At 44.7% G+C, this 22,007-nt stretch overlaps 1 protein-coding gene across 2 annotated transcripts in view; it reads left to right on the forward strand.

The window, feature by feature from the left end:
• The window catches only part of ARHGAP29 (Rho GTPase activating protein 29), a 108,851-nt gene extending 98,392 nt beyond the window's left edge, over positions 1-10,459 (forward strand). For both annotated transcript variants that reach the window (XM_040406669.1, XM_040406670.1), the window contains 8 exons: positions 309-472; positions 698-886; positions 1,830-1,967; positions 2,105-2,334; positions 3,707-3,980; positions 4,071-4,182; positions 5,033-5,119; positions 6,917-10,459. In XM_040406669.1, coding sequence (XP_040262603.1) covers positions 309-472; positions 698-886; positions 1,830-1,967; positions 2,105-2,334; positions 3,707-3,980; positions 4,071-4,182; positions 5,033-5,119; positions 6,917-7,797 — 2,075 coding nt within the window. In that variant the 3' untranslated portion in view covers positions 7,798-10,459. The remainder of the gene's footprint in view (positions 1-308; positions 473-697; positions 887-1,829; positions 1,968-2,104; positions 2,335-3,706; positions 3,981-4,070; positions 4,183-5,032; positions 5,120-6,916) is intronic.
• Positions 10,460-22,007: the final 11,548 nt, after the last annotated feature.

The following is a 22,007-nucleotide window of genomic DNA, read 5'->3' on the forward strand; positions in this document are numbered from 1 at the left end:
GTAGTCTGCAAGGAGGCCGTGGCGCTCCTTCAAACAGCTGATCGGCAGGGGTGCAGGGTGTTGAACCCCCACCAATCAGATATTGATGACCTATCCTGAGGACACTTGGAAGACCTCTTTAAGATAATGCTGAGGAACTGTGTTTGCCTTGGGTTTGAGGACTCTAAAATGTACGCTTGACCTAAAAGGCATTTGAATAGATTGCAGAATAGATTACATTTATGAGTTTCTTGCAATAACTTTTTTTATGATGTTTGGGGTTGCTGTGTACCATGTGCTCATTACAGACGTATCGTTTTCCTTTGTAGGTTTGAATGACCTAGTTTCTGAGATTGCCAATTCCCCAGGACCGTTCCGGAATACCATCATGTCCAAAGCATCCCAGACACACAAGCTGCGAAAACTAAGAGCTCCCTCCAAGTGCCGAGAGTGTGACAGTCTAGTGGTGTTTCATGGGGCGGAGTGCGAGGAGGTAAGCGAGGCCAGTAATTCAGGTTTAGGCACCAGACACAAAAAAAAAAATACAAGGCTATGGGACATTGCTTCTCTTGTGCATGCTTTGTATGGGTTTACTGCATTTCCCGTCCCACCCAGGACTTATTTTCACCATAGCTTTAAGTCAATGATTACACAATTGTTATTATTATCCCTTTGCATAAAGGGACAACAGCCCATTTAAAGGGTTCCTTTATTGCAGTGTTCTCTTGCTTGCCATAAGAAGTGCCTGGAAACATTAGCCATTCAATGCGGACACAAAAAGCTTCATGGAAGACTTCATCTCTTTGGAGTAGAATTTACTCAGGCCGCCAAGAACGCTCCTGATGGCATTCCTTTCATTATCAAGAAGTGCACCTCCGAAATAGAGAGCAGAGCACTATCTACAAAGGTGAGGGGGTTTCTTCAATTAAACCCAGATTGGGAATCCACCGCTATGTTTTCCACCTTTTGGCAAGTACGTCACAGTCTGTTCCGTTTCTTGGTAAAATATATACGGTACATTGAGTCCATATCTTCTTGGATATGTCGAAAAGTATATCAAGTAATCAAAAGGGTAAAGGAGAAGGCAAGCAGATTTGGTGGCAGCGTCCATTTGTGTAGTACAGTAATGATCTGATCAATAGAAAATTGAGCATTGGGCAGATATTGGGGTGACTCGAGACTTTCCGGTTGAACATACACCGATAGTGACTGCACATTTCAAAGTAAGGAAGTGCTTTGATATATATCATATTGCTCTGACATGATGTCAGAACCTGAGGAGCACCAGAGGAGCATTCATGGAGTTACATTCCATCTAACCAAGGGAGCACATTAAGCTAGCGTGTGTGGGGCTTAGCCGACTGCTGGGGTTGGAGCTTAGTGGTACCGTGGGGGCCCCCCCAGACACTATGCTTTTGAACCCCAGAGTTGGTAAATTTATCCCAGTCACACAGACCCACTGGTGAAACTGGCCTAATGGAAAGAAATCAAGGTAATCACTTGGTTGTCCAGTCTAATAGTAAATTCAGAATTGGTTTATGTAGAGGCCCTTACCAGTTTAAATAGCTGTAGTAAAGAACCCATTTTCAACAGTCATGTACCTGAGGTCAGACTAGAGGTGACATCCATGACCAGGTCAGAGGTATAAAGCCATCTGCTTGTTGAAGGCCACCCATGGATAGAGCAGTTTTTCCCTCATTGCTCTGTGTGTTTGGCTATTTTATCCTCCTTTCTTGTCTACAACTTTTTTAAATTCTTCACCCTGAAAGGAAACACAAAAACGGTTGGAAAGTTGAGATTCCTATAGAGTTTTGTAAGTGATACCTTACAGTTTATCTTATGACTTTCAGGGCATTTATCGTGTGAATGGCGCAAAGTCCAGAGTTGAGAAACTGTGTCAGGCATTTGAAAATGGAAAAGACTTGGTGGAGCTGTCCGATTTGTATCCCCATGACATCAGTAATGTCCTCAAACTCTACCTCCGACAGGTATGTTATTTGATGTTAGCCTTTGCTGTACAGAGTGGAAAGACCTGTTCTTTCTACAATAGTATTTACGCACACATATATTTGGTCATGTCCTGTATCATGAAATGCTAAATCCTGCTTATTGTGTCATCCTTCAGTTGCCGGAACCTTTGATGGTGTTTCGACTTTACAATGAGTTGATTGGACTTGCCAAAGAAAGCCAACGTGCCATTGATGAAGTTGACTCCAAAGCAAGTAGCCCTCCATTAAAAAGGCAACCATCTGGAGTGGAGCTGAACAGAGTCATCCTTAAGATCAGAGATTTGCTGAAACAGCTGCCGCCGCCTAACTACAACACCTTACAGTTCCTAGTGGGACATCTTCATAGGTAGCGTCTGTTTAAAGAAGACCTGTCGCCTCTCCTGACATGTCTGTTTTCGTAACAACTATATTTGCATCCTCCGCGTGATTAAAATTTTGGAGCATACTTTTCAGAGGGGCAGGAGGAGACGTTCCCTCTATAATGCAGCTGACTTTTAACTATGAGTCATGTTTTTGTGCTGTGTGGGCTAATAATGCAGGTGGCCTGTCTATACTATGCTGCCCTTAAAGCTCACAGCATATTAGAAGTTTTCGGATTTATTATATACCGTATTTTTTGCTATACAAGACACATTTTTTCCCCCCCCTCATCATGGAATTGCTCATTGGTATGCAGGAGCTGCAGGGAGCGCTGCTAGCACTGACTGTACTCACCGCTCCCTGGTCGTCTTCAGGGCTGTGCTTTGTTCTGACTGCATATAGCGTCAGGACGTAGTGCATGTAGGTGTGCACCATGCCATGACGCTGTGCGATGTCCGGTCACGGTGCAGCATGGCACCGGCACAAGACCAGGAAACGGTGAGTGCAGGAAGAATGTGTGGTCCGGAGCAAGAGAGGTAACTTGTTTTATTTATTTTACTGTCTGATCTGAGGTCTGATGAAGATTGGGGGGAACCTGATCTGAGATTTGATAAAGATTGGGGGGATCTGATCTGAGGATTGGGGGTCTTATTGGGTGGGGGGGGGGGCTCTGATTTGAGGTCTGATAAAGAATGGAGGTCTGAACTGAGGTCTGATAAAGATTGAGGGTTCTGAACTAAGGTCTTATGAAGACTGGAGTCTGATTGGGGGTCCAATCTGAGGTCTGATGAAGATTTGGGGGACTGTTCTGAGGTCTGATGAAAAATATTTTTTTATTTTCCTCCTCTAAAACCTAGGTGCATCTTATGATCAGTGCTTCTTATAAAGTGAAAAATACAGTATATTGTTTTTTAGTTAGCCCTATGTAACAATAAAAGGGATTTGAAATTTAAAGTTATTGTCTCATGAAGACACCTACTGTGTAGGTTGTAGAGGGGGCTCTCTCAGTGACGACCCCCTCCATGAGACAGTATGCTCTGCTATGTATTAATGTCTTCTGTTCTGGAGGACAAGGACGACCATTCATCCCCGGCAGTATCTTTTGTTTGTCTTGTTGTCTTGAGCAGCACTGTATGTATTACAGCGGTGCTCCATCCATATATCCCAGCCTATGCAATGTATGCGATAGTGTCCCATACTTACAACATATCGACAAACCTCTACCGGAGAAAACCCTCTTTCTCTTCAGTTTTGATGTGAAGGTTGTCTTTTTGTGGTGGTACATGACGTGTCCTTCCTGCTCCACATAAGGATCCAGCAATTATAATTATAGCGCATATATATTTTTCCCCATTCAGGGTCACAGAAGAAGTGGAAGAAAATAAAATGACGGCTAGTAATCTAGGAATAATATTCGGGCCCACCCTGCTTAGACCACGTCAGACCGATGCTACCGTATCACTTTCTTCTCTTGTGGACTATCCATATCAGGCCCGTATAGTGGAGCTTCTGATATCGCACTATGATAAGATATTTAATGTGTCACGTCAGATGATTAACTCTGTGGATAAGACAGAGGATAGAGAGCAGCAGCCTGTAAGGATGTCGCAGTCACTGCCGTTGGGGAACGAAGTAAGATTCGCACAATCGCACTAATTTATACAAACCTTAGACACCCGACTGAACTGAGATTAATCTTATGCAATTTTCTTGGCCTCCCAGAGTTTTATGCCGTCAAAACGCGCCAACTCCCTGGATGAAGCGTTGTTCGATTTTAAAGGTGTGGAGGAGAGGTTAATCCGAAGCCAGAGTATGGATATTGTCGAGGAGAATGGTATGCAGTTGTTAGCGCATGGAATTTTCTAAAATGGCTGCCTTTCATTATTTCCTATACTGTTCCACCCCTAAGGGTATGTTCACATATAGCCGATATGGTGCCGATTTTCCGTCCGGGTTTGGGGGTGGAAAATTTTCAGCGCATTAGTTAGCAGCAAAGTGGATGAGATTTTAAAGGAGTCATCCTATCTGGACTTTTATGACATCTTGATGGGATCTACCATAAATGTCCTATAAATTAGGGTCCGACCTCTGAGACTCCTACCTCAAGAACGGGGCCTCGTTCACCTATTTTCAGAAGTCCCATAGCAGCGAATGAAGAGGACTCCATGGGCACTGTTCTTGAGATGAGTTATTTATGGCGTATCCCATTGATATGTTATGAATTTCCAGATTGGACAACCCCATCTTCTCCACAGACCAGCTGAGATGCGATACGGATATTTACCATATATTTTACCCCTTTGAATGTAACATGTTAAAATCCATATGTACTACATGTAGAGTTTCTGGAGAACTCTGCTGAAAATTATTCCTACTACTCCATTATGACATTTTAAGAAAGTTTCCTGTATGTAATGACCAAAAAATCTTTTGTCAGTTAATGCATCCAGGAGTGGAAGGAAGAAACAAAAAAAAAAACTTTTCTATTAGAGGATTATTAGAGGATTATCACTGATATGGTTTGAGGTGTTTTTATTATTTGTGCAGGTATTCGCTCTGATGAGATATTTGGTCCCCTTTTTCACGCGCCCTTACACTTTGGCATTTATTTTACTATAATTACATGTAGATTTTCCGTGCACTCTGCACTTTTAGTGGTGAAATGGGCGCATTTTATCTTGCAGAAAATAATGTAAGTGAATCTGAAGAAAGGAGAGACTCCTCAGAAGCAGGCAGTCCTGTCGTCACCCTGCGTGGTTCAGATGAGCAAGGTGAGTTGCCAGCCAGTTGGCTGAAATGCTCCGGGTTGTAGTTTTGGTCCAAACATTACCTTGAGCTCCTAAGCCGACCATACATGTCAGATAGCTGCGGCCCCCTATATACATGTGCATCTGGCTCAGCCGATTGGCAGTAAGGCTAAGTTCACGCCATCGTTTTAATTCGGGTATTCTGTTCTGGCATTGGATCAGAATACCGAAATTGTGGGATCTGGCATATACCGGTGTCCAATGGATCCCATTCACTATAATGCAGCGTCATTTTATCCTTTTATTTTCTCTGCAAAAATCTGTGACAGAGGCTCTTTCTGGAATCTCTGCCACAGATGTGAACCTAGCCTAAGGAGACTGACAGACACCTCTGCAGATGGTTTGCCACAAGTGGAACAAAAGGAACGTCATGGTAAATTCAAAATGCTCCACCCTTTCGTTACCCCGAGAAGGGGGCAACTGAACATCCCATGTGTACATTAGATGGTCGTCCAGTCCTGACAAAATCGGCACGTTCGACTGACTTTCATCTAATGTGTAAGGCCACGATGAGTGTCCATGAATGGCATTGTGTTATGACTTGACCACAGCAGCCCTAGACACCTCATTTAATCCCTTCATGCCCCGATTTGTATCATAAACGAAGGGATTTTGTGCCCCTTCAAGTCCTTTTGTTCATATAAACATTCAAAAATTTTGGGTCAATCCTAGCCCAGTGGTTAAGCGGTTATGACTTTGGACATAGTGGGGGAGATTTATCAAAACTAGAGCAAAGGAAAACTGGCTTAGTTGCCCATAGAAACCGATCGGATAGATCGTTTTATTTTCCAAAGGAGCTCTGAAAAATGAAAGTTGGAATCTGATTGGTTGCTATGGGCAACTAGACCGGTTTTACTTTACACCAGATTTGATAAATCTCCCCCATTGATTGATTGGTACGAAGCTTTTAACAGATTGCTTCCTCCTTCATATAAGTTTTTCTTAAAGTGGTTCTCCTGGAATGATTCAAAATGAATGCCAGAATCCCGTCCTAGAATGTGAGCAGGACTGGTTACCTCCACATGCAGAGCTGCCTAGGGCGGTGAGGGAGAAGGCCCTCACTACAATCTACTTTCTGGCATTTGCATATGCTACAAATTGGTGAGCATTCCTGTCAGGCTGCTCAGCCATGATGGCATATCATAGGCAGGATCACATCATTACATCAATTGTAGAGCAGCTCTACAAGTAGTGGCAACCAGTTCTGCTTACATACTAGGAAAGGTTGCTGGCAGCCATTGTAAATCATTCCTGAAGACCCCTTTAAGAAAAATTCATAAATGCAGATTTAGGGGTGCACATGAATTGTGAACCCTTGTGTACTTCCTATTCTCCACACAAAGGGATAGAAGAAATTTTATTTGTTCACCTCACCATGTAGCATGATGTATCCAAAGTACTGGGGGGCTTTAGAGGTGTTGCTTCTCACAGAGTGGAGATCTACACTGCAGACCTTTGTTTGATCATATATTACATGGGTGCTTGAATAGACATTGTATAATTTAAAATTTTTCTGCATGGCAAATGTTTGGCGCCAGCAGCTAAGTTTACAGGATGTTAAATAAGCAAATTAAACATAGGACCATTAGACCTAAAATGTGTCAAGACTTCCTGTTCTTTGAGAGCAGCCCCATGGGCCATAGACACAATGGACAGGAGCTGACCTCATTGACTTCTATGGGATATATTTCTAGGCATGCTCTGTGATGTGTCTATAAAATGAATTAACAACACCATGTAATTATTCATGTACTCTTCTAGATTGTTCCATGGATGCCATTTCAGAGGGTGACGTTGCTGTTAGAAGGAGCAGCTCAGAAGACCTTTCAAACACAAACATCCCTGCACCTGTAAAATCTTATAGGCAAGTAACCAAAGTTCTGCTGCGGGCTCCTCGGACGAAACCAGTGGTTCGCCCTGTAAGTCTACCTGTGGATCGTCTTCCTCCTTCTGTGCTGAACGAGAATTCCAGGAATGTGGGCGTCACCTTATCTGATACACTCGGCAATACTCCTATCATTGAAGAGGTCTCTGAGAACAAATCTTTACCCACAATTAATTCTTGCCATAGACTTTCATGTTACGACTCCCAGAGCCATCGTAAAACTTGGGATAAACAGTATAAACAGTATGACATAACACCGAGGACTGCAATGATCATGACCAATGTTCCACAGGAGATCAGAGCCCTCGACAGTGGGCCGACCAGTTTGCCCTCAAGCACTACTTGTGTAAGTGCCACACTGCCAAAAATACCATCTACAACTCAACTCAAGCCCATTACCACAGATAATACCTCTGCAGAGCCTAATGTGCTGTCCATTTACAGGGCTCCAAGAACTTTGCAGCCCCCGCCAGGAACTTTTTACAAGCCACCGTCTTATAAAACCAAGCCAAGTGAAGAGACATCTCAGAGTGACGCTTCCTCTGCAAGTCTGATGAAAGCTCAATGTCAGATTAATAACAACAATGTGAATCTTATTGTAGACTCAGACCCGACAACTGACCTTCAGGGACAAGGCAAAAACTCTCAAAAACCCACTCCCGAGGATAGTCCCCAAACAGATGTGAAGCCAACCTTTCCACGTCTTAGGCCAAAACGTGTACAGGAACTGGAACACAGAGAGGCGCACTTTGTGTAACGTCAGGACTGCAGCGCCGTCTTCTCCCTCTGGTACAGAGGAGACCCATGTGCCATTGTCAGAATTATTTTTATAAGAACTTTTTAACTGGAAAAAACAAACAAACACTGAAGTGCTTTTTCTATACAAAACAGTCTATTGGTATGCATTCCAAAAAATAGAAGTGGCTACTAAGGTGCACTTAGTGAAATATATTAAAATCAATGCTTATTTATACCACGAAACAGTATTCATATATGGATCAAACTGTTTTCATGTAAATTTTGTTTAGTAGCTGAAAAAAATAATATTGCATTTCTATATGACAGCAGCAACATTTGCTGAAGGAAAGCGTGTAATCTGTGCAATCAAATTGTACTCGAGGATGCATCTCTTTATTGTACCTGTATATTTTATTACTCCTGTTCTCATCCGTTGCCGGTTTCTGTGTTGTCACTTTAATGTTATTTTGACAGAGAAGATGCACTTAAAATGTATTTTTTTTTTACGCAAAAGTATAAAATAGAGAAGAAATAGGTCGGCTCAAAAAGGGTTCCTGAGATGTCAAGACCAGAACTCATCAATTTGTGGAGAATTCTGAATGTGGTTTCTCAGTTATGAGTGAAACGCTGAAGATCGTATACCCCCTTGTGAACTCTAGCATAATTTCCTCTTCAAGTCGTAGTGGTTCCATTCTACTGATTTTACAGCAATCACGTCATGATTTGCTTAGTATGGTCATCCCCTCCCTCATTCATGGTAGGAAGAACCTCAACCACAAGTTACAACATGCGCCCAGTAAAGGTCCAAGACATAAGTATAGATATTCCTATAACTGGCAATGTTGTACAGTCTTTCCCAAAACCCCAACTCCTATTTTGCTTAAAGGGAATTTTTTTGCCTTAGACATGTGTCTATCTCTGGGCAGCATCTTATAGAGCAGGAGGAGCTGAGAAGATTGATGTATGTTTTTAGGAAAAGGATCCGTATAACTTGTTTTCCTTCGAATCCCTGTTCATTTTGGGATTAGGTATCCAGTGGACTCCCTATCAATGGGCATACAGATAGGAGTCTAGTGGGCGGTTCAAATCACTGGCTAAGTCTAAAATAACCAGAGATTTAAACTATGGGAGAGATTTGTTATCCCCCAGCGCCTGAAAAGAGTCATTAAAAAGTTGCAGACTATGTGTTTGCACTTTTTTAAATGTGACTTTAAAAAAAATAAGGGGCCTTGGCCAGCAGCCACAATAAATTTGTCTTCATTTACGCTAGTTTTCTCAGAGCTGCCGTAGATTTTGGTTTAGGCGCACGAACTGCTGGAGAATGCACCTAATTAATGATGATACCTGGGCCTTATCATAAATTAGGCACAATCCTCTGGCAACGCAGGGGATATCAAGACCACCGCAGACTGGTCAGTTCTTCGGTAATGTGTTGCCTGCAGATCGGACATTTATGTTCACCTTGATAGGTCTCCTTTACAGGTTGCCCAGATAAGGGTCAAAGTGATGACGGTCCACCATATAGGGCCTCCATCAGTCTCAAAAAGATATGAATGCTTGGTCCCATTTTTCAGTGAAGTAGTGGTCGCTTCTCTCACAGTTCCATAGCTCACATTCATTTCAGCGGCTATAACAATAATAGGTCAAAGATGATTTTTATTTTTATTTTTCAGTTAGGCATCTCAACTTCCAGATCCACCTCAATTTAAGTCTTTAGATCTGGGCTTTACATGCGGTATGACGAAACCCTGTACATTTGGATTTGACCCAAATGAATTTTTAGCAAGATTATTATTGACCTTGATAACCTATCAGATTCTTGTTCTCAATGGCTAATGGACAGAAATGAGAAGTGGAATACATTTGATTGTTCAAGGAAACTCCAGTACTTGTGTTTTGACTACTTTTGAATGTTACACACATGGATACCACATCCCCACACTAGATGCTATTGGAAATGTCTTCCATTCAATCGTGGCCTGGCAGTTTTAGTATGATTGTAACATATTTTAATTGTATCCTTTCTTTCACATTTTAAATTTTTTTAAAAATGAAAGCTCAGCCTATCACTTCACTGCAAGCCACGTCATGAGTCCAAAAATGGCTGCCTTAAAAGGGCTTGTCCAAGATTTTGCTGGTAATGGCCTAGCTTCAGGATGGGCCACCCGTGTCTGATCAGGTGGGTCAGACACCTCGCACCTCTGCCGGTCAGCTGTTTCAGAGTAGCTCCAGCTTCAGAAGTCTGTGTCAGAACTACACAGCACCAACCACTGTGTAGTGGACGTAGATAATGCAACACTGCTTCCATTGAAGTGAATGGGCAGTGTTGCAGTAACCAGCACTGTCCACTACACAATGGACGGAGCTGTGCAGTTTCAACAGCGGCTGAAACAGCTGATCGGCAGAGTACTGGACCGCCACCAATCAGACATTGATGGCTTATCCTGAGGATAGGCCGTCGCTTGTAATTTCCTGATAAAGGGAAGGTTTTAATTGTCACAGATCATCAGCTTTACGCGTTCAGTGTGTTTGGATCTGTTGCCATTCCCACTGTACATTGGAAATACTGTATATTTATATGGAGGGGAACGCAGTATTTCTCACAATGTCAACGCATTACCCTTATACAACCAAATGACTACCAAATATGTCCCTTTTATGTGCATCCCGTGTTTTTATATTGTATTAAATATATATGTATTTTTTGTTATATACAATTCAACTGTTACACTCGAATATATTAACTTTTTAACATATTCCCAGAGTTCATGGTTTATATAATCTTGGTTTCTTTTTAACTTATTAAAATGTAGATTCTACACTCGTGGCCAATTTTAAAGAGGACTTTTCATCTGAATCAAGTAAGTAAACTGAATATACATACATGGAGAGCGGCGCCCAGGGATCCCCCTGCACTTACTATTATCCCCGGGCGCCGCTCCGTTCTCCTGTTATAGGCTCCGGTAAAGTCATAGTTAGGCTCCACCCATTTGAGCCTGCCGCGATCTCCTTCTCCTATGCTGTAGCGCTGGCCAATCGCAGCGCTCAGCTCTTAGCCATGCTATGAGCTGAGCCCTGCGATTGGCCAGCGCTACAGCATAGGAGAAGGAGACCGCGGCAGGCTCAAATGGGTGGAGCCTAACTATGACTTTACCGGAGCCTATAACAGGAGAACGGAGCGGCGCCCGGGGATAATAGTAAGTGCAGGGGGATCCCTGGGCGCCGCTCTCCATGTATGTATATTCAGTTTACTTACTTGATTCAGATGAAAGGTCCTCTTTAATGCTTGTGAAGTAAGATTTTCTTTCACCTATCAGGCATACTCTCAATCTAAAATGACACGCGTTGTGTGCACAAATGTATATTACAAAGGTTTTTTCATATTAAATATAAAGTATTTTATTACATCAGTATTCAGTGCTCTTTTTTTATTCTATAAAACAAAAACAATAATAAAATGAATGTAGCAGAGTGGATTATTTTTTTTATTTTTTTTATTTTTTTTTGCCATTTTCACAATTAGCTGATCACTAGGATTCCGACTTGGGAGCATACGGTAACTCTGTGCCAAAGGGAGTCAGTGGGCCATCCATGCATTGCATAGCTGTGCTGTTCCTTTTAGAGTTAGCAAAAACAAACAGAATGCAACAGCACTCTGCAAAAACAGATAAAAAAGTAAATACAATTCTGCCGTAATCACTATAGAAAATGTACTCGTGCTAATGCTACGTTATAAATGTGAGATTCTTGGCAAATACATTTTGTACACCATTATTTGTGCATGTCCGCCACCAGCAAGGCGATCACTTTAGGATAGGAAACTACACTAAATACTACCTCCGCTGGTGCCATACTGGCCTCCATTAAATACAGGGAATGCAGGTTCCACATGCATGCTGAGCCCACACTATATTAAACCTCTTTTGGTGCTATAATGGCCTCCATTAAATTCGGAGAATGCAGGTTCCAGATATTGACTAACCCCCATTTCTTTCTTTGCAGTCTGCATTGGAGGTCGTGCACGCCTAACTAACCTGTCTGTCCCATAGGCTGATTTTAATTAGTGCAAGTATAAAGCTGTAGCCTGCTCTCCATGCATTTATTAAAGGCCATTTGGCACTAGGAGAGGTATAATATAGTGTGGGCTCAGCATGCACGTGGAGCCTGCATTCCTTCAATTTAATGGAGGCCAGTACGGCACCAGCGGAGGTAGTATTTAGTGTAGGTTCCTGTCCTAAAGAGATCGCCTTGCTGTTGGCGGACAGGCACAAATAATTTTGTACAAAAGGTATTTGCCAAGAATCTCACATTTTCTAAAGTAGCATTAGTACATTTTCTGTAGTGAGTATGGCACAATTGTATTTACTTTGTTATTTGCGTTTACAGAGTGCTGCTGCATTGTTTCTTTTTGCTTTTGTGCTTCCGGCCATGGGGACGTGCACCTGCGCCCTGGGATGTGCTGACTAACCCCCATTTCTTTCTTAGGTCAAGTTTCACACAAGCATAACTCAAGATTATTTTTGTTCCTGTATTGTTGCTCTGGCATCCCCCACCACAGAATTCATGAGCCAGATCAGCACGATAGATCTCTATGCTCCAGAGCCGATCCTTGTAGTGTCTCTTCTGTCCTTTCTTCTAGAGCAGTGATAGGCAAACTGCTCTCCAGCTGTTGCAAAACTACAACTCCCACCATGCCCTGCTGTAGGCTGAAAGCTGTAGACAGTCTTTGCATGCTGGGAGTTGTAGTTCTGCAACAGCTGGAGAGCCGCAGTTTGCCTATCACTGTTCTAGAGGGATAGCTCCAAATGGGGCCCCCTTTCCAAAAGATTGTCTAAATGTATGTTCAGATTTTGCTGCAGAAATTTCTGTGACCATCCCATTAACTTGAATACGGAATACAATCCATGCACGTATTTAAAGGGCGTCTACAGCAGATTTGTTCCTATCAAACTGGCTGACCCGTTACATGTGCGCTTGGTAGCTGAAGGCATCTGTGTTGGTCCCATGTTCATATGTGTACGCATTGCTAAGAAAAATAGTTTTAATATATGCAAATAATCCTGTAGGAGCAACGGGGGTGTTGCCCTTACACCTAGAGGCTCTGCACTTCCTGAACTGCCACACCCTCTCCACTTCCATTGACAGGCTAGGCAGTGTAAACCTCACAAGGCCTGGCCCTGCCAATCAAAGTGCAGAGGGTACAGCAGTTACAGAGAAAGCAGACCCTCTAGGAGTAACAGCAACGTCCCTGTTGTTCCTAAAAGCTCAGCCAGTTTCATGGGTACAAATCTGTTGAGAGATGCTCTTATAATAGCTGATGAAATGAGACACTGGTCTATCAGGTCCTACTTATAGCCCTACTGTACTGTTCAAGACAAAGGCAAAACCCCTATGAGATGTTACCGGATCCCTGGATCACCGACCTACCTTCAGAATCTAGTAGGCATAAATTGTGATATCATTGCTTTCAATCAAGGCATCCAGGCCCATCTTGGACGTGTACAATGAATCAGCCATCACAACCTCCATAGTCTGATTGCTCCTACAGTAAAGAATCCCCATCTATGTTGATGATGAAATCTTCTTTCATCTAGCTGTAGAGGATGTGCTCTTGTTATGGTCTCAGGCCTATGTAGAAGATCATTAGATCTCTGTACAGTCCATTCATATATTTCTACATTGTAATTAGATCTCCCCTAACCTCCACCTTGTTAACCTGTCTTGGTCCTGCAATCCACCCATTCGGTCATCCTCCTCTGCACCCACTGTGATTCAGCTATGTCCTCCTTATACACAGGAGCCCAGAACTGCACACAATACTCCATGTGTGGTCTGTCTGGTGATTTGTACAGAGGCAAAATAAAAATTTTGCCTCTTTTGATGCATTCCATGTTGTGACCTGGCTGCTAAAGTTAAGGTTACTGACTCTGTTCAAACTCATATGGTTTTTATGCAGAAAGGAGCCATGAGAAGTTAGTTTTGACTGATCAAATTAGGTTTCTAATGGGGTCTGACGGGGTTTTATCATTTTTTACAGCGAAATTATCACTAAAGACTACGCTATTCTTGGTTTTAAAAAATGCTGGAACCCATGACAGAGAATGATGAAAACAAATGTGAACACAGCCCAAAGTTGGCTGTACACTTCAGACAGCTGTTTGCTGAATGCTCGTCCGGCTGACCTGGGGCTTTGGTGAGACATGGGCTGCTGCTTTCCCTCTTTGCAACTACAGTACAGTACCAGCCCAATAATATAGCGGTAAACGGACCAGTTGGTGAGGTTGCACTGCTTAACATCCTTTTCGGGAAGCATCAACCATCCTCTCCCAGATTACTCGGACCTTCAACTTACTATGGATGCATTAAGACTGATCTGAGGACAGAGAAAAGATAACAAGGCTTCTCATCCTCTTATTGCTATACTAGATATTTGTAAAGTTAAAAATTCTGATGTCGTGTGTGGTTTCATTATAAGGGCCCATGCACAGGAGCGTAAGAGCCCTGTGACTGTGCTGCGGACCACAAATGGCAGCCAAAGATAGAACATGTTCTACCTTTTTGAGGTACGGAGGCGCTTCATAGAGCTTCCGTGGGCTTCTGATCCGTGCCTTCGCTGCGCAAAAGATAAGTGAATCCTATCTTCTGGTCGTATTTTGTCAATTGCGGACCCATTCAAGTCAAGTCCGTATCCGCACAACAGAGTGCATGCAGCCAGTGGCTGTATATTGCGGACTGGACGTTTACGGCCTGCAATACGGGCACTAAGCCCTTATGTTCGTGTGCATGAGCCCTAAAACGCATGGCAATTTGTTAGTCTGAGACCCAGACTTTGGGGATATTTTATTATTCTGAAATACGCCTATATTAGGCATGTTTCAGGCATAGATTGCGGCGCAATGATTAGTTGCGCCGCAGTCTGCAACTTCTCCCCGCTCACGCTAGGTCTAAATAAGTGGGCAGGGAAGGGGATGAGACGGCAGGCCTGTCTCATTTACCATTTTCTACGCCTGTTTTAGGCATAGAAAAAGGTCTAAATGTAAGACCGCTCGGAAGCTGTCTTACATTTAGAACTGGCGGAGGAACCTGGCGAAGTTATGAAGAGGCTTCCATTATGCAATTTTGCAGATCGGATGCAGACTGTGGCGAAACCAACCTCGCCACTGGGTTTCAGAGGGGCCTGGCTACCAGCCTCTTGCCTCAGGATTATGGCCCATACTAACTTTAAAGGAGAAGACAGACCGGCCGCACAGCTTAAATCTGTCTTTGGAATTTGTATGTGAGGGTACCCAGATAGCAAATTTTATTGTATTCGTGTAGTCTGAGTGCCATTCACCTAATAATATGCACTCAGACTTGAGCTATCTGGGGATATGTTAAATGTCTGTGTTTACTGTAAGGGGTGTGACATTGCATGTTTAAATGGTGATTTCTGTCCTGTTGTCCCCACATGTGTATTGGCGATTTCCCTTTGTCTTGAGAGATAATTACTCCTCGGGTGTCTCCAGGGCAGAGAGGAGGAAACCATGATGCATTGTGGGGATGTATTGTGTCTGTGTATCCTGAATTGCTGCATATCTGTCCTGTGTCACAGTCTTCCTTCTGGTCCCCTAGGGGCGTGTCCACCAGATGGGGACCTGCATAAATACGGGCGGGTAGCCCTCAATAAAGAGTGCCTGTTTTATCATTCATCATGTTGAGGCTGGTGTTTGGGTAACTGATCAACACTGGGGGATTGCTATACGCTGAAGATTTGCTATACTCCCCTGGCTTTACTACTAGCTCTTGTAAGAGCTGTTCCTGCTCTCTGGTTTTAGGAGAGGTTCACCCACTAGAGCCTTGTCGTAGGTCCAGGGTGGGTAGGAGACGGTGAGACCTCAACCAAGCTTCGGGGGTTCGTGGGGTCTGCAGTGCGTACGGTGTCAAGTGGAGTGCTTGGAGTCCTCGGAAAGCACTAGGAGCAACTATCAACGGAGGTACCCGGTCGGGGTGCCAGGAGATCCGTTACATTTGGTGGCAAGCAGTGGGATGGCGTCCTAGTGAGAGGAGAAGCAGCTCGGAGACACCGTTCGTGGATTTACTAAATTGAGGGCAACGCTAGTATCCGTACAGCGCCCCTGGCTACAGCAGGATGGAATCGGCTAGTCTTCGGACAGCGTTCTATGACTAGGAGGAGGAGGCAGCCGCAGACTTCAGGGATGCAGACAGAAAGGAAGTCTGGTATGATGCCCTGGAAAATGCCCAGCAGCGGCGAGGTGAGTGTCTCCCCAGTTATGAGCAGCGGCTACAGAAGCGTGTGGCGATGCGGATGGGTCTCTTGGGAGAGCAGCCCCTGGATGACTGGGTAACAGAGCTCCAGAACCTGGTATGTAAGGAGCTTTGGCTAGAGGACGCTTACCAGGCCCTAAGGTGGCATGTCATTCAACATTCCCCCTGGATGGCTGAGCACGACAGACCCGAGGGTGAGGATTATGATGGACCTGGGTTACTATGGGATGCCTTGGAGGAGGACATTGATCTTGGCAGCACGGAGGAGTCTAGGTTTTGGGACATCTACGACTACCGGATGGGCATGCATGTTTATGCTGACGGAAGGGAGGTGAGCAAAGACATGACCCACCTGGTAACAAGGGAGTGGGAGCTGGAGCAGACCTACCAACACCTGCTCAGCTCCATTCATCCCCAACCTACTCGACAAGCAGAGCCAGATCTGCCCTCCTACAACTGGGAAGACTTGCCGGCGATACCCCCTGCTTCCCTACCAACTCCCAAAGTAGGGAACTTCATCGACTGGTTCTGGGAAGACCTCCCGATGGCAGGTGGAGATGGGACCGAGGTCTCTCCACCGGCCCTACAGAGATGCTGGGCAGTCGGCCCAGATCCCAAACGGCAGCCGGAGTTTCAGGGAGTTGAGACAGTTGGTCTGACTCCCCAGCAGCAGCGTGTTGTAAAGAGAGAAGAGACAACCGATCTCTCTCCCCAACCAAAGGGGGACAGCCCTCCAAACTCCAATGGTGCAGATGGGACCGCGGTCTCTGCACCAGGCCTACCGGGATGCTGGACGGCCGTTTCAGATCCCCCACCAACCCTGCAGGAATGCCAGGAGGAGGAGGTAAGCGATTCGTCCTCTCCACAGCCGATCTACAACAAGGTCCTGGGGATAGGATTCCCTGACCACATCCCAGCGGAAGAGCTGGCATCTGGGCAGAGCGCAGTCGGCCTCTGGCCTTCCCTATCCTCTTATCCAGAGCCTGACTCCCCACAGGCTACCCCAGCAGAAGAGCTGGCATCTGGGCAGAGCGCAGTCGGCCTCTGCCCTCCCCTATCCTCTTCTCCAGAGCCGGACTTCCCACAGGCTACCCCAGCGGAAGAGCTGGCATAGGGGCAGAGCGCAGTCTGCCTCTGCCCACCAAGTACCTACAGCTCCAAGCTAGAGAGCAACAAGGAAGCAAGGAGTAGCAGATGCCCCCTCAACAGCTGGGGACATACAGAACAGAGCCAGGCCCCAAAATTCAACAGGTCCAGTATTGGGTTGTGGGTAGACTGTCAGACTAACTCAGATACCGACCGGCATGAGGTCAGGTATCTGGTTAGTCTTCCCTGGGAGGGGGAGATGTGTGAGAAACCAACCTCGCCACTGGGTTTCGGAGGGGCCTGGCTACCAGCCTCTTGCCTCAGGATTATGGCCCATACTAACTTTAAAGGAGAAGACAGACCGGCTGCACAGCTTAAATCTGTCTTTGGAATTGTATTTTATGTTATGTGAGGGTACCCAGATAGCTAATTTTATTGTATTCGTGTAGTCTGAGTGCCATTCACCTAATAATATGCACTCAGACTTGAGCTATCTGGGGATATGTTAAATGTCTGTGTTGTGACATTGCATGTTTAAATGGTGATTTCTGTCCTGTTGTCCCCACATGTGTATTGGCGATTTCCCTTTGTCTTGAGAGATAATTGAAATACTCCTCGGGTGTCTCCAGGGCAGAGAGGAGGAAACCATGATGCATTGTGGGGATGAATTGTGTCTGTGTATCCTGAATTGCTGCATATCTGTCCTGTGTCACAGTCTTCCTTCTGGTCCCCTAGGGGCGTGTCCACCAGATGGGGACCTGCATAAATACGGGCGGGTAGCCCTCAATAAAGAGTGCCTGTTTTATCCTTCATCATGTTGAGGCTTGTGTTTTGGTAACTGATCAACACTGGGGGATTGCTATACGCTGAAGATTTGCTATACTCCCCTGGCTTTACTACTAGCTCTTGTAAGAGCTGTTCCTGCTCTCTGGTTTTAGGAGAGGTTCACCCCCTGGAGCCTGGGGCCTTGTCGTAGGTCCAGGGTGGGTAGGAGACGGTGAGACCTCAACCAAGCTTCGGCGGTTCGTGGGGTCTGCAGTGCGTACAGTGTCAAGTGGAGTGCTTGGAGTCCTCGGAAAGCACTAGGAGCATCTATCAACGGAGGTACCCGGTCGGGGTGCCAGGAGATCCGTTACACAGATCCATTCATTTCAATTGGGGCCACAAAATTGTATGCTGTTTGCATCCGTATGTCCTTACCGTGGCCCTGCAAAAAAGAACATGTCCTATTCTTGCCCATATTTATGGACAAGAATAGGCATTTCTATCATGGTGGGGGATGTTCCGTTCCACAAAATGCGGAAGGCAGACGGCCGGAATCTGTGTTTTGCAGACTGCAAAAACGGATATGGTCGTGTGAATGAGCCCAAATACATATAGTAAAAGCCAAGCTAGATATTTCAGCTAGCTTTCTTGTGTAAATTAACAGGTTGGCTCTAAAGGTACCATTACAAAAGGCGGTGACCGGTACGATTGAGCGACGAACAAGTTGTTTCTTGGTGTAGAGAACGCTGCTGTTTCTCACCGTGCGTGGAGGAAAATATCTGGCGTCGTGGGTGGAGCCTCCCTTAAAGTCATCCGCGATGATAGGGAGGCTCGTCCCCATCCCTGCCTGACATTTGTTGGTTCCCCCCCCCCCCCCCCCCCCCTCCTGACACTAGATGTTTTCATCCGCACATGGGAACAAGCAGCAGTACAGGGACCAGTAGCGACACAGGGAGCCAGGTAAGTATATTCATTGTGAGGGGCCCGGCGTATGGGGGGCATTTAATAGTCTAGGATAACCCCTTTAAGTATAGAAATTATCAGTATTGGACACTTTGATGTATTCAGTCTAGGCCGGGGTTAGAATTCTCCGGCACTATAGCTGTTGTAAAACTACAACTCCAAGCATGCACACTTGCTTGGCTGTTCCTGGAACTCACATAAAAGTAAATTGAACATGCTGAGAGTTGCAGTTTTCACAACCGCTGTCACTGATCCCTGGCCTAGTCAATGCTCCATGGGGTAAACCGCACGGACTCCCGGCTGATACATTTCACCTACGTTTGATACATTGTAGCAAACCAGTGATTTGTACTGCTTGTCTGTTTAGCTCCCAGAGGATTGTATAGACGGGACACAATTGCTTCCACAGAATTTCAGTTTTCAAAACATCACTGTTTTCATTGGAAAAACAGAAAACCCTTTTTAATTATTATGTGTATTATATTAACTACCATGAAACAAATTTAACTCTAACTACTTTTCACAAGTTACGGTGATGAAAACAAAAATGACCGTAGTACAGTGAGAGTGACTGGGTCATGGGAAAATGTCCTATGCATGTGACCTGTAGCCTCCTTCTTTGTCCCTTTGTCCTCTATTGTCTTTTTCACTTAATTAATTGCTCATCATGTGTGGACCATTCGCTTGTGTTCAAGTGACCAAAAGATCTGCATTTACCACTCACTTCAAAGGGTTCACAGAGCTTCCTGGGCACTGATGTCATTGGCCACATATAGCCCATGAACAGCATGAAAGGCGCAGTACAAGAAGGCATCCCTGATACTGTCATATGTGAATGTGGGTCTACATAGTCATAGTACTTTTACATGCTAGATGGTTTCATTCCCTGTGCACCAGCCAGTATAACACAGTCAGACATCCAACTGATAGGTCAGCAATACTGTCAGGCGCGTAGCAGACCCCTTAACGTACTCAATAATTGATATTGCGTGAAAACTTGGTGGTTCTCCAGTGAATGCCCTTTCTTCTATGGTGCTGTGGTAAGATATGGCGCCAGACCCTATAAGCACCACAGCATTGGCATCTTTGTAGTGTGAGAGCACCTAGGTGTTGGAATGCCATGTTCACCATGTGGGCATATTACAGCGGCAGCTGCTCTGCTTTCCCTACTGGGCACGGCTGCCATACTACTCACTCGCCCCTGCATTCCAGTGGCCCAGGCTGTCGGTCTTCTCCTTTTCAACGGGCCTGGCTGCTAGAGTAGCTCCCTTCTTCATCTTGCAGGCTGTGGCTTGTATTCTGTCAGCACTGCCATTTCCTGCCCATAGGGGGCATGCCCGCTCCCTCCAGCTCTGAAAGTACAGCCTGCACCCTAATTTTTCCCAGAGGTACTTTAGGCACTTTCCCCTGTGGGAAGGTGCCTGAGTAGTAGGTTCCAGTTCGCTAGTTCCTACAATGGTGTCCTATTTATTTTTGTTTGCCTGAGTACTGACTCCTGCCTGTTTCCTGGATTTTGACCCTTTGCTTCCTGTTCTGATTTCTGCCTGATCTCCATATGGACCCTGAGCTGCCTGCCCTGACCTTGGACTGATTACTGGATTGTACGTACTGTGCCTGCCCTGACGTCAGCCTGTTCTTGATTACAGTTTTGCCTGATCCTTCCGAGTTCTGCACTGGTGTCTCTTTACCCCATGGGTCAGCAGTCAATTTAACAGAGCTTACTTTAAGAGTTATTGGCCTGGTGGTTCCCCTGCAGGGAAGTCCAGATCTCTGTCCGGGCTTTTAATATTGATGACACCCAGCACCACCGTCGATCAGCTGTATGACCAGACAGCGCATGCAGTGTGCACGTGTCATTGATGAGGTAAAGGAGTAAACACCACACCGACAACCAGGGGGGAAAAGAAAAGCCACTAGGCCTCAATGCTAGAGAAGGGAAAGGGTCACCACCTAGAGAACCCTACTCCTGGCCCTGACTCCTAACCGGATGGGCACCCCTTGAAGGTAGAAATGCTCATACACAGGAACCTGGAGACCCTGAGGAGCCCTAAAGATATTGGCAGGGCTGAGACAACCTGTTCTTTCCAAGATGAAGGAACAAGCGTCTCCCTGAGACCTAGTAACAACAACCAAGGGGAAAAGACAAAATACAAAGCAGCAAGACACTTTGCTTCGTTTGGTTTTTGGAAAGAACTGGAGTGTGGTTCTCCCTGAGTTCTTGCTCATCCTTCTACAACAGAAGCTATCTACCGCATAGTCAGAAGTGTGGGGTCAGACTATAAAGGGAAAAAACAAGAGAACTAAAGCTCATAAGCGTTCAATAGTGAAAAATAGTATACTTTATTAATTACAAAAAGTCAATGAATAATAAATACCATAAAACAAGGCGTATAGGGAGCACAAACACCATCCCAGCATTACAATGTCGACATGTATAACATCAGCAATGATAAGCATGAAAATTGGTGAAAATGAGTCCTACTATGGAAACATCATGGCAATCACCGGGCAATATAACTATAACAGGTAGTGTCCAGGGGGTATTTCACACAAGAAACCGCAACCAAAAGCAGTTGTATGAGCCCACTGGGGCTATATCCTGCCTATATACCAGAAGCCATGAATGAAGATGGAAGTGACATAGACTCACCAAAAGATAGCAGCGACCTGAATGCCTGGGATGGCGTTACCCCGACGCATGTTTCGGCATACCTTCGTCAGGGGGGGTATATTCATTGACTTTTTGTAATTAATAAAGTATACTATTTTTCACTATTGGACGCTTATGAGCTCACCAAAAGTCTACTTATACAGGGAGTGCAGAATTATTAGGCAAGTTGTATTTTTGAGGATTAATTTTATTATTGAACAACAACCATGTTCTCAATGAACCCAAAAAACTCATTAATATCAAAGCTGAATATTTTTGGAAGTAGTTTTTAGTTTGTTTTTAGTTTTAGCTATTTTAGGGGGATATCTGTGTGTGCAGGTGACTATTACTGTGCATAATTATTAGGCAACTTAACAAAAAACAAATATATACCCATTTCAATTATTTATTTTTACCAGTGAAACCAATATAACATCTCAACATTCACAAATATACATTTCTGACATTCAAAAACAAAACAAAAACAAATCAGTGACCAA

This window comes from Bufo bufo, chromosome 9, assembly GCF_905171765.1.
Source record: "Bufo bufo chromosome 9, aBufBuf1.1, whole genome shotgun sequence".
Classification (NCBI taxonomy): domain Eukaryota; kingdom Metazoa; phylum Chordata; class Amphibia; order Anura; family Bufonidae; genus Bufo; species Bufo bufo.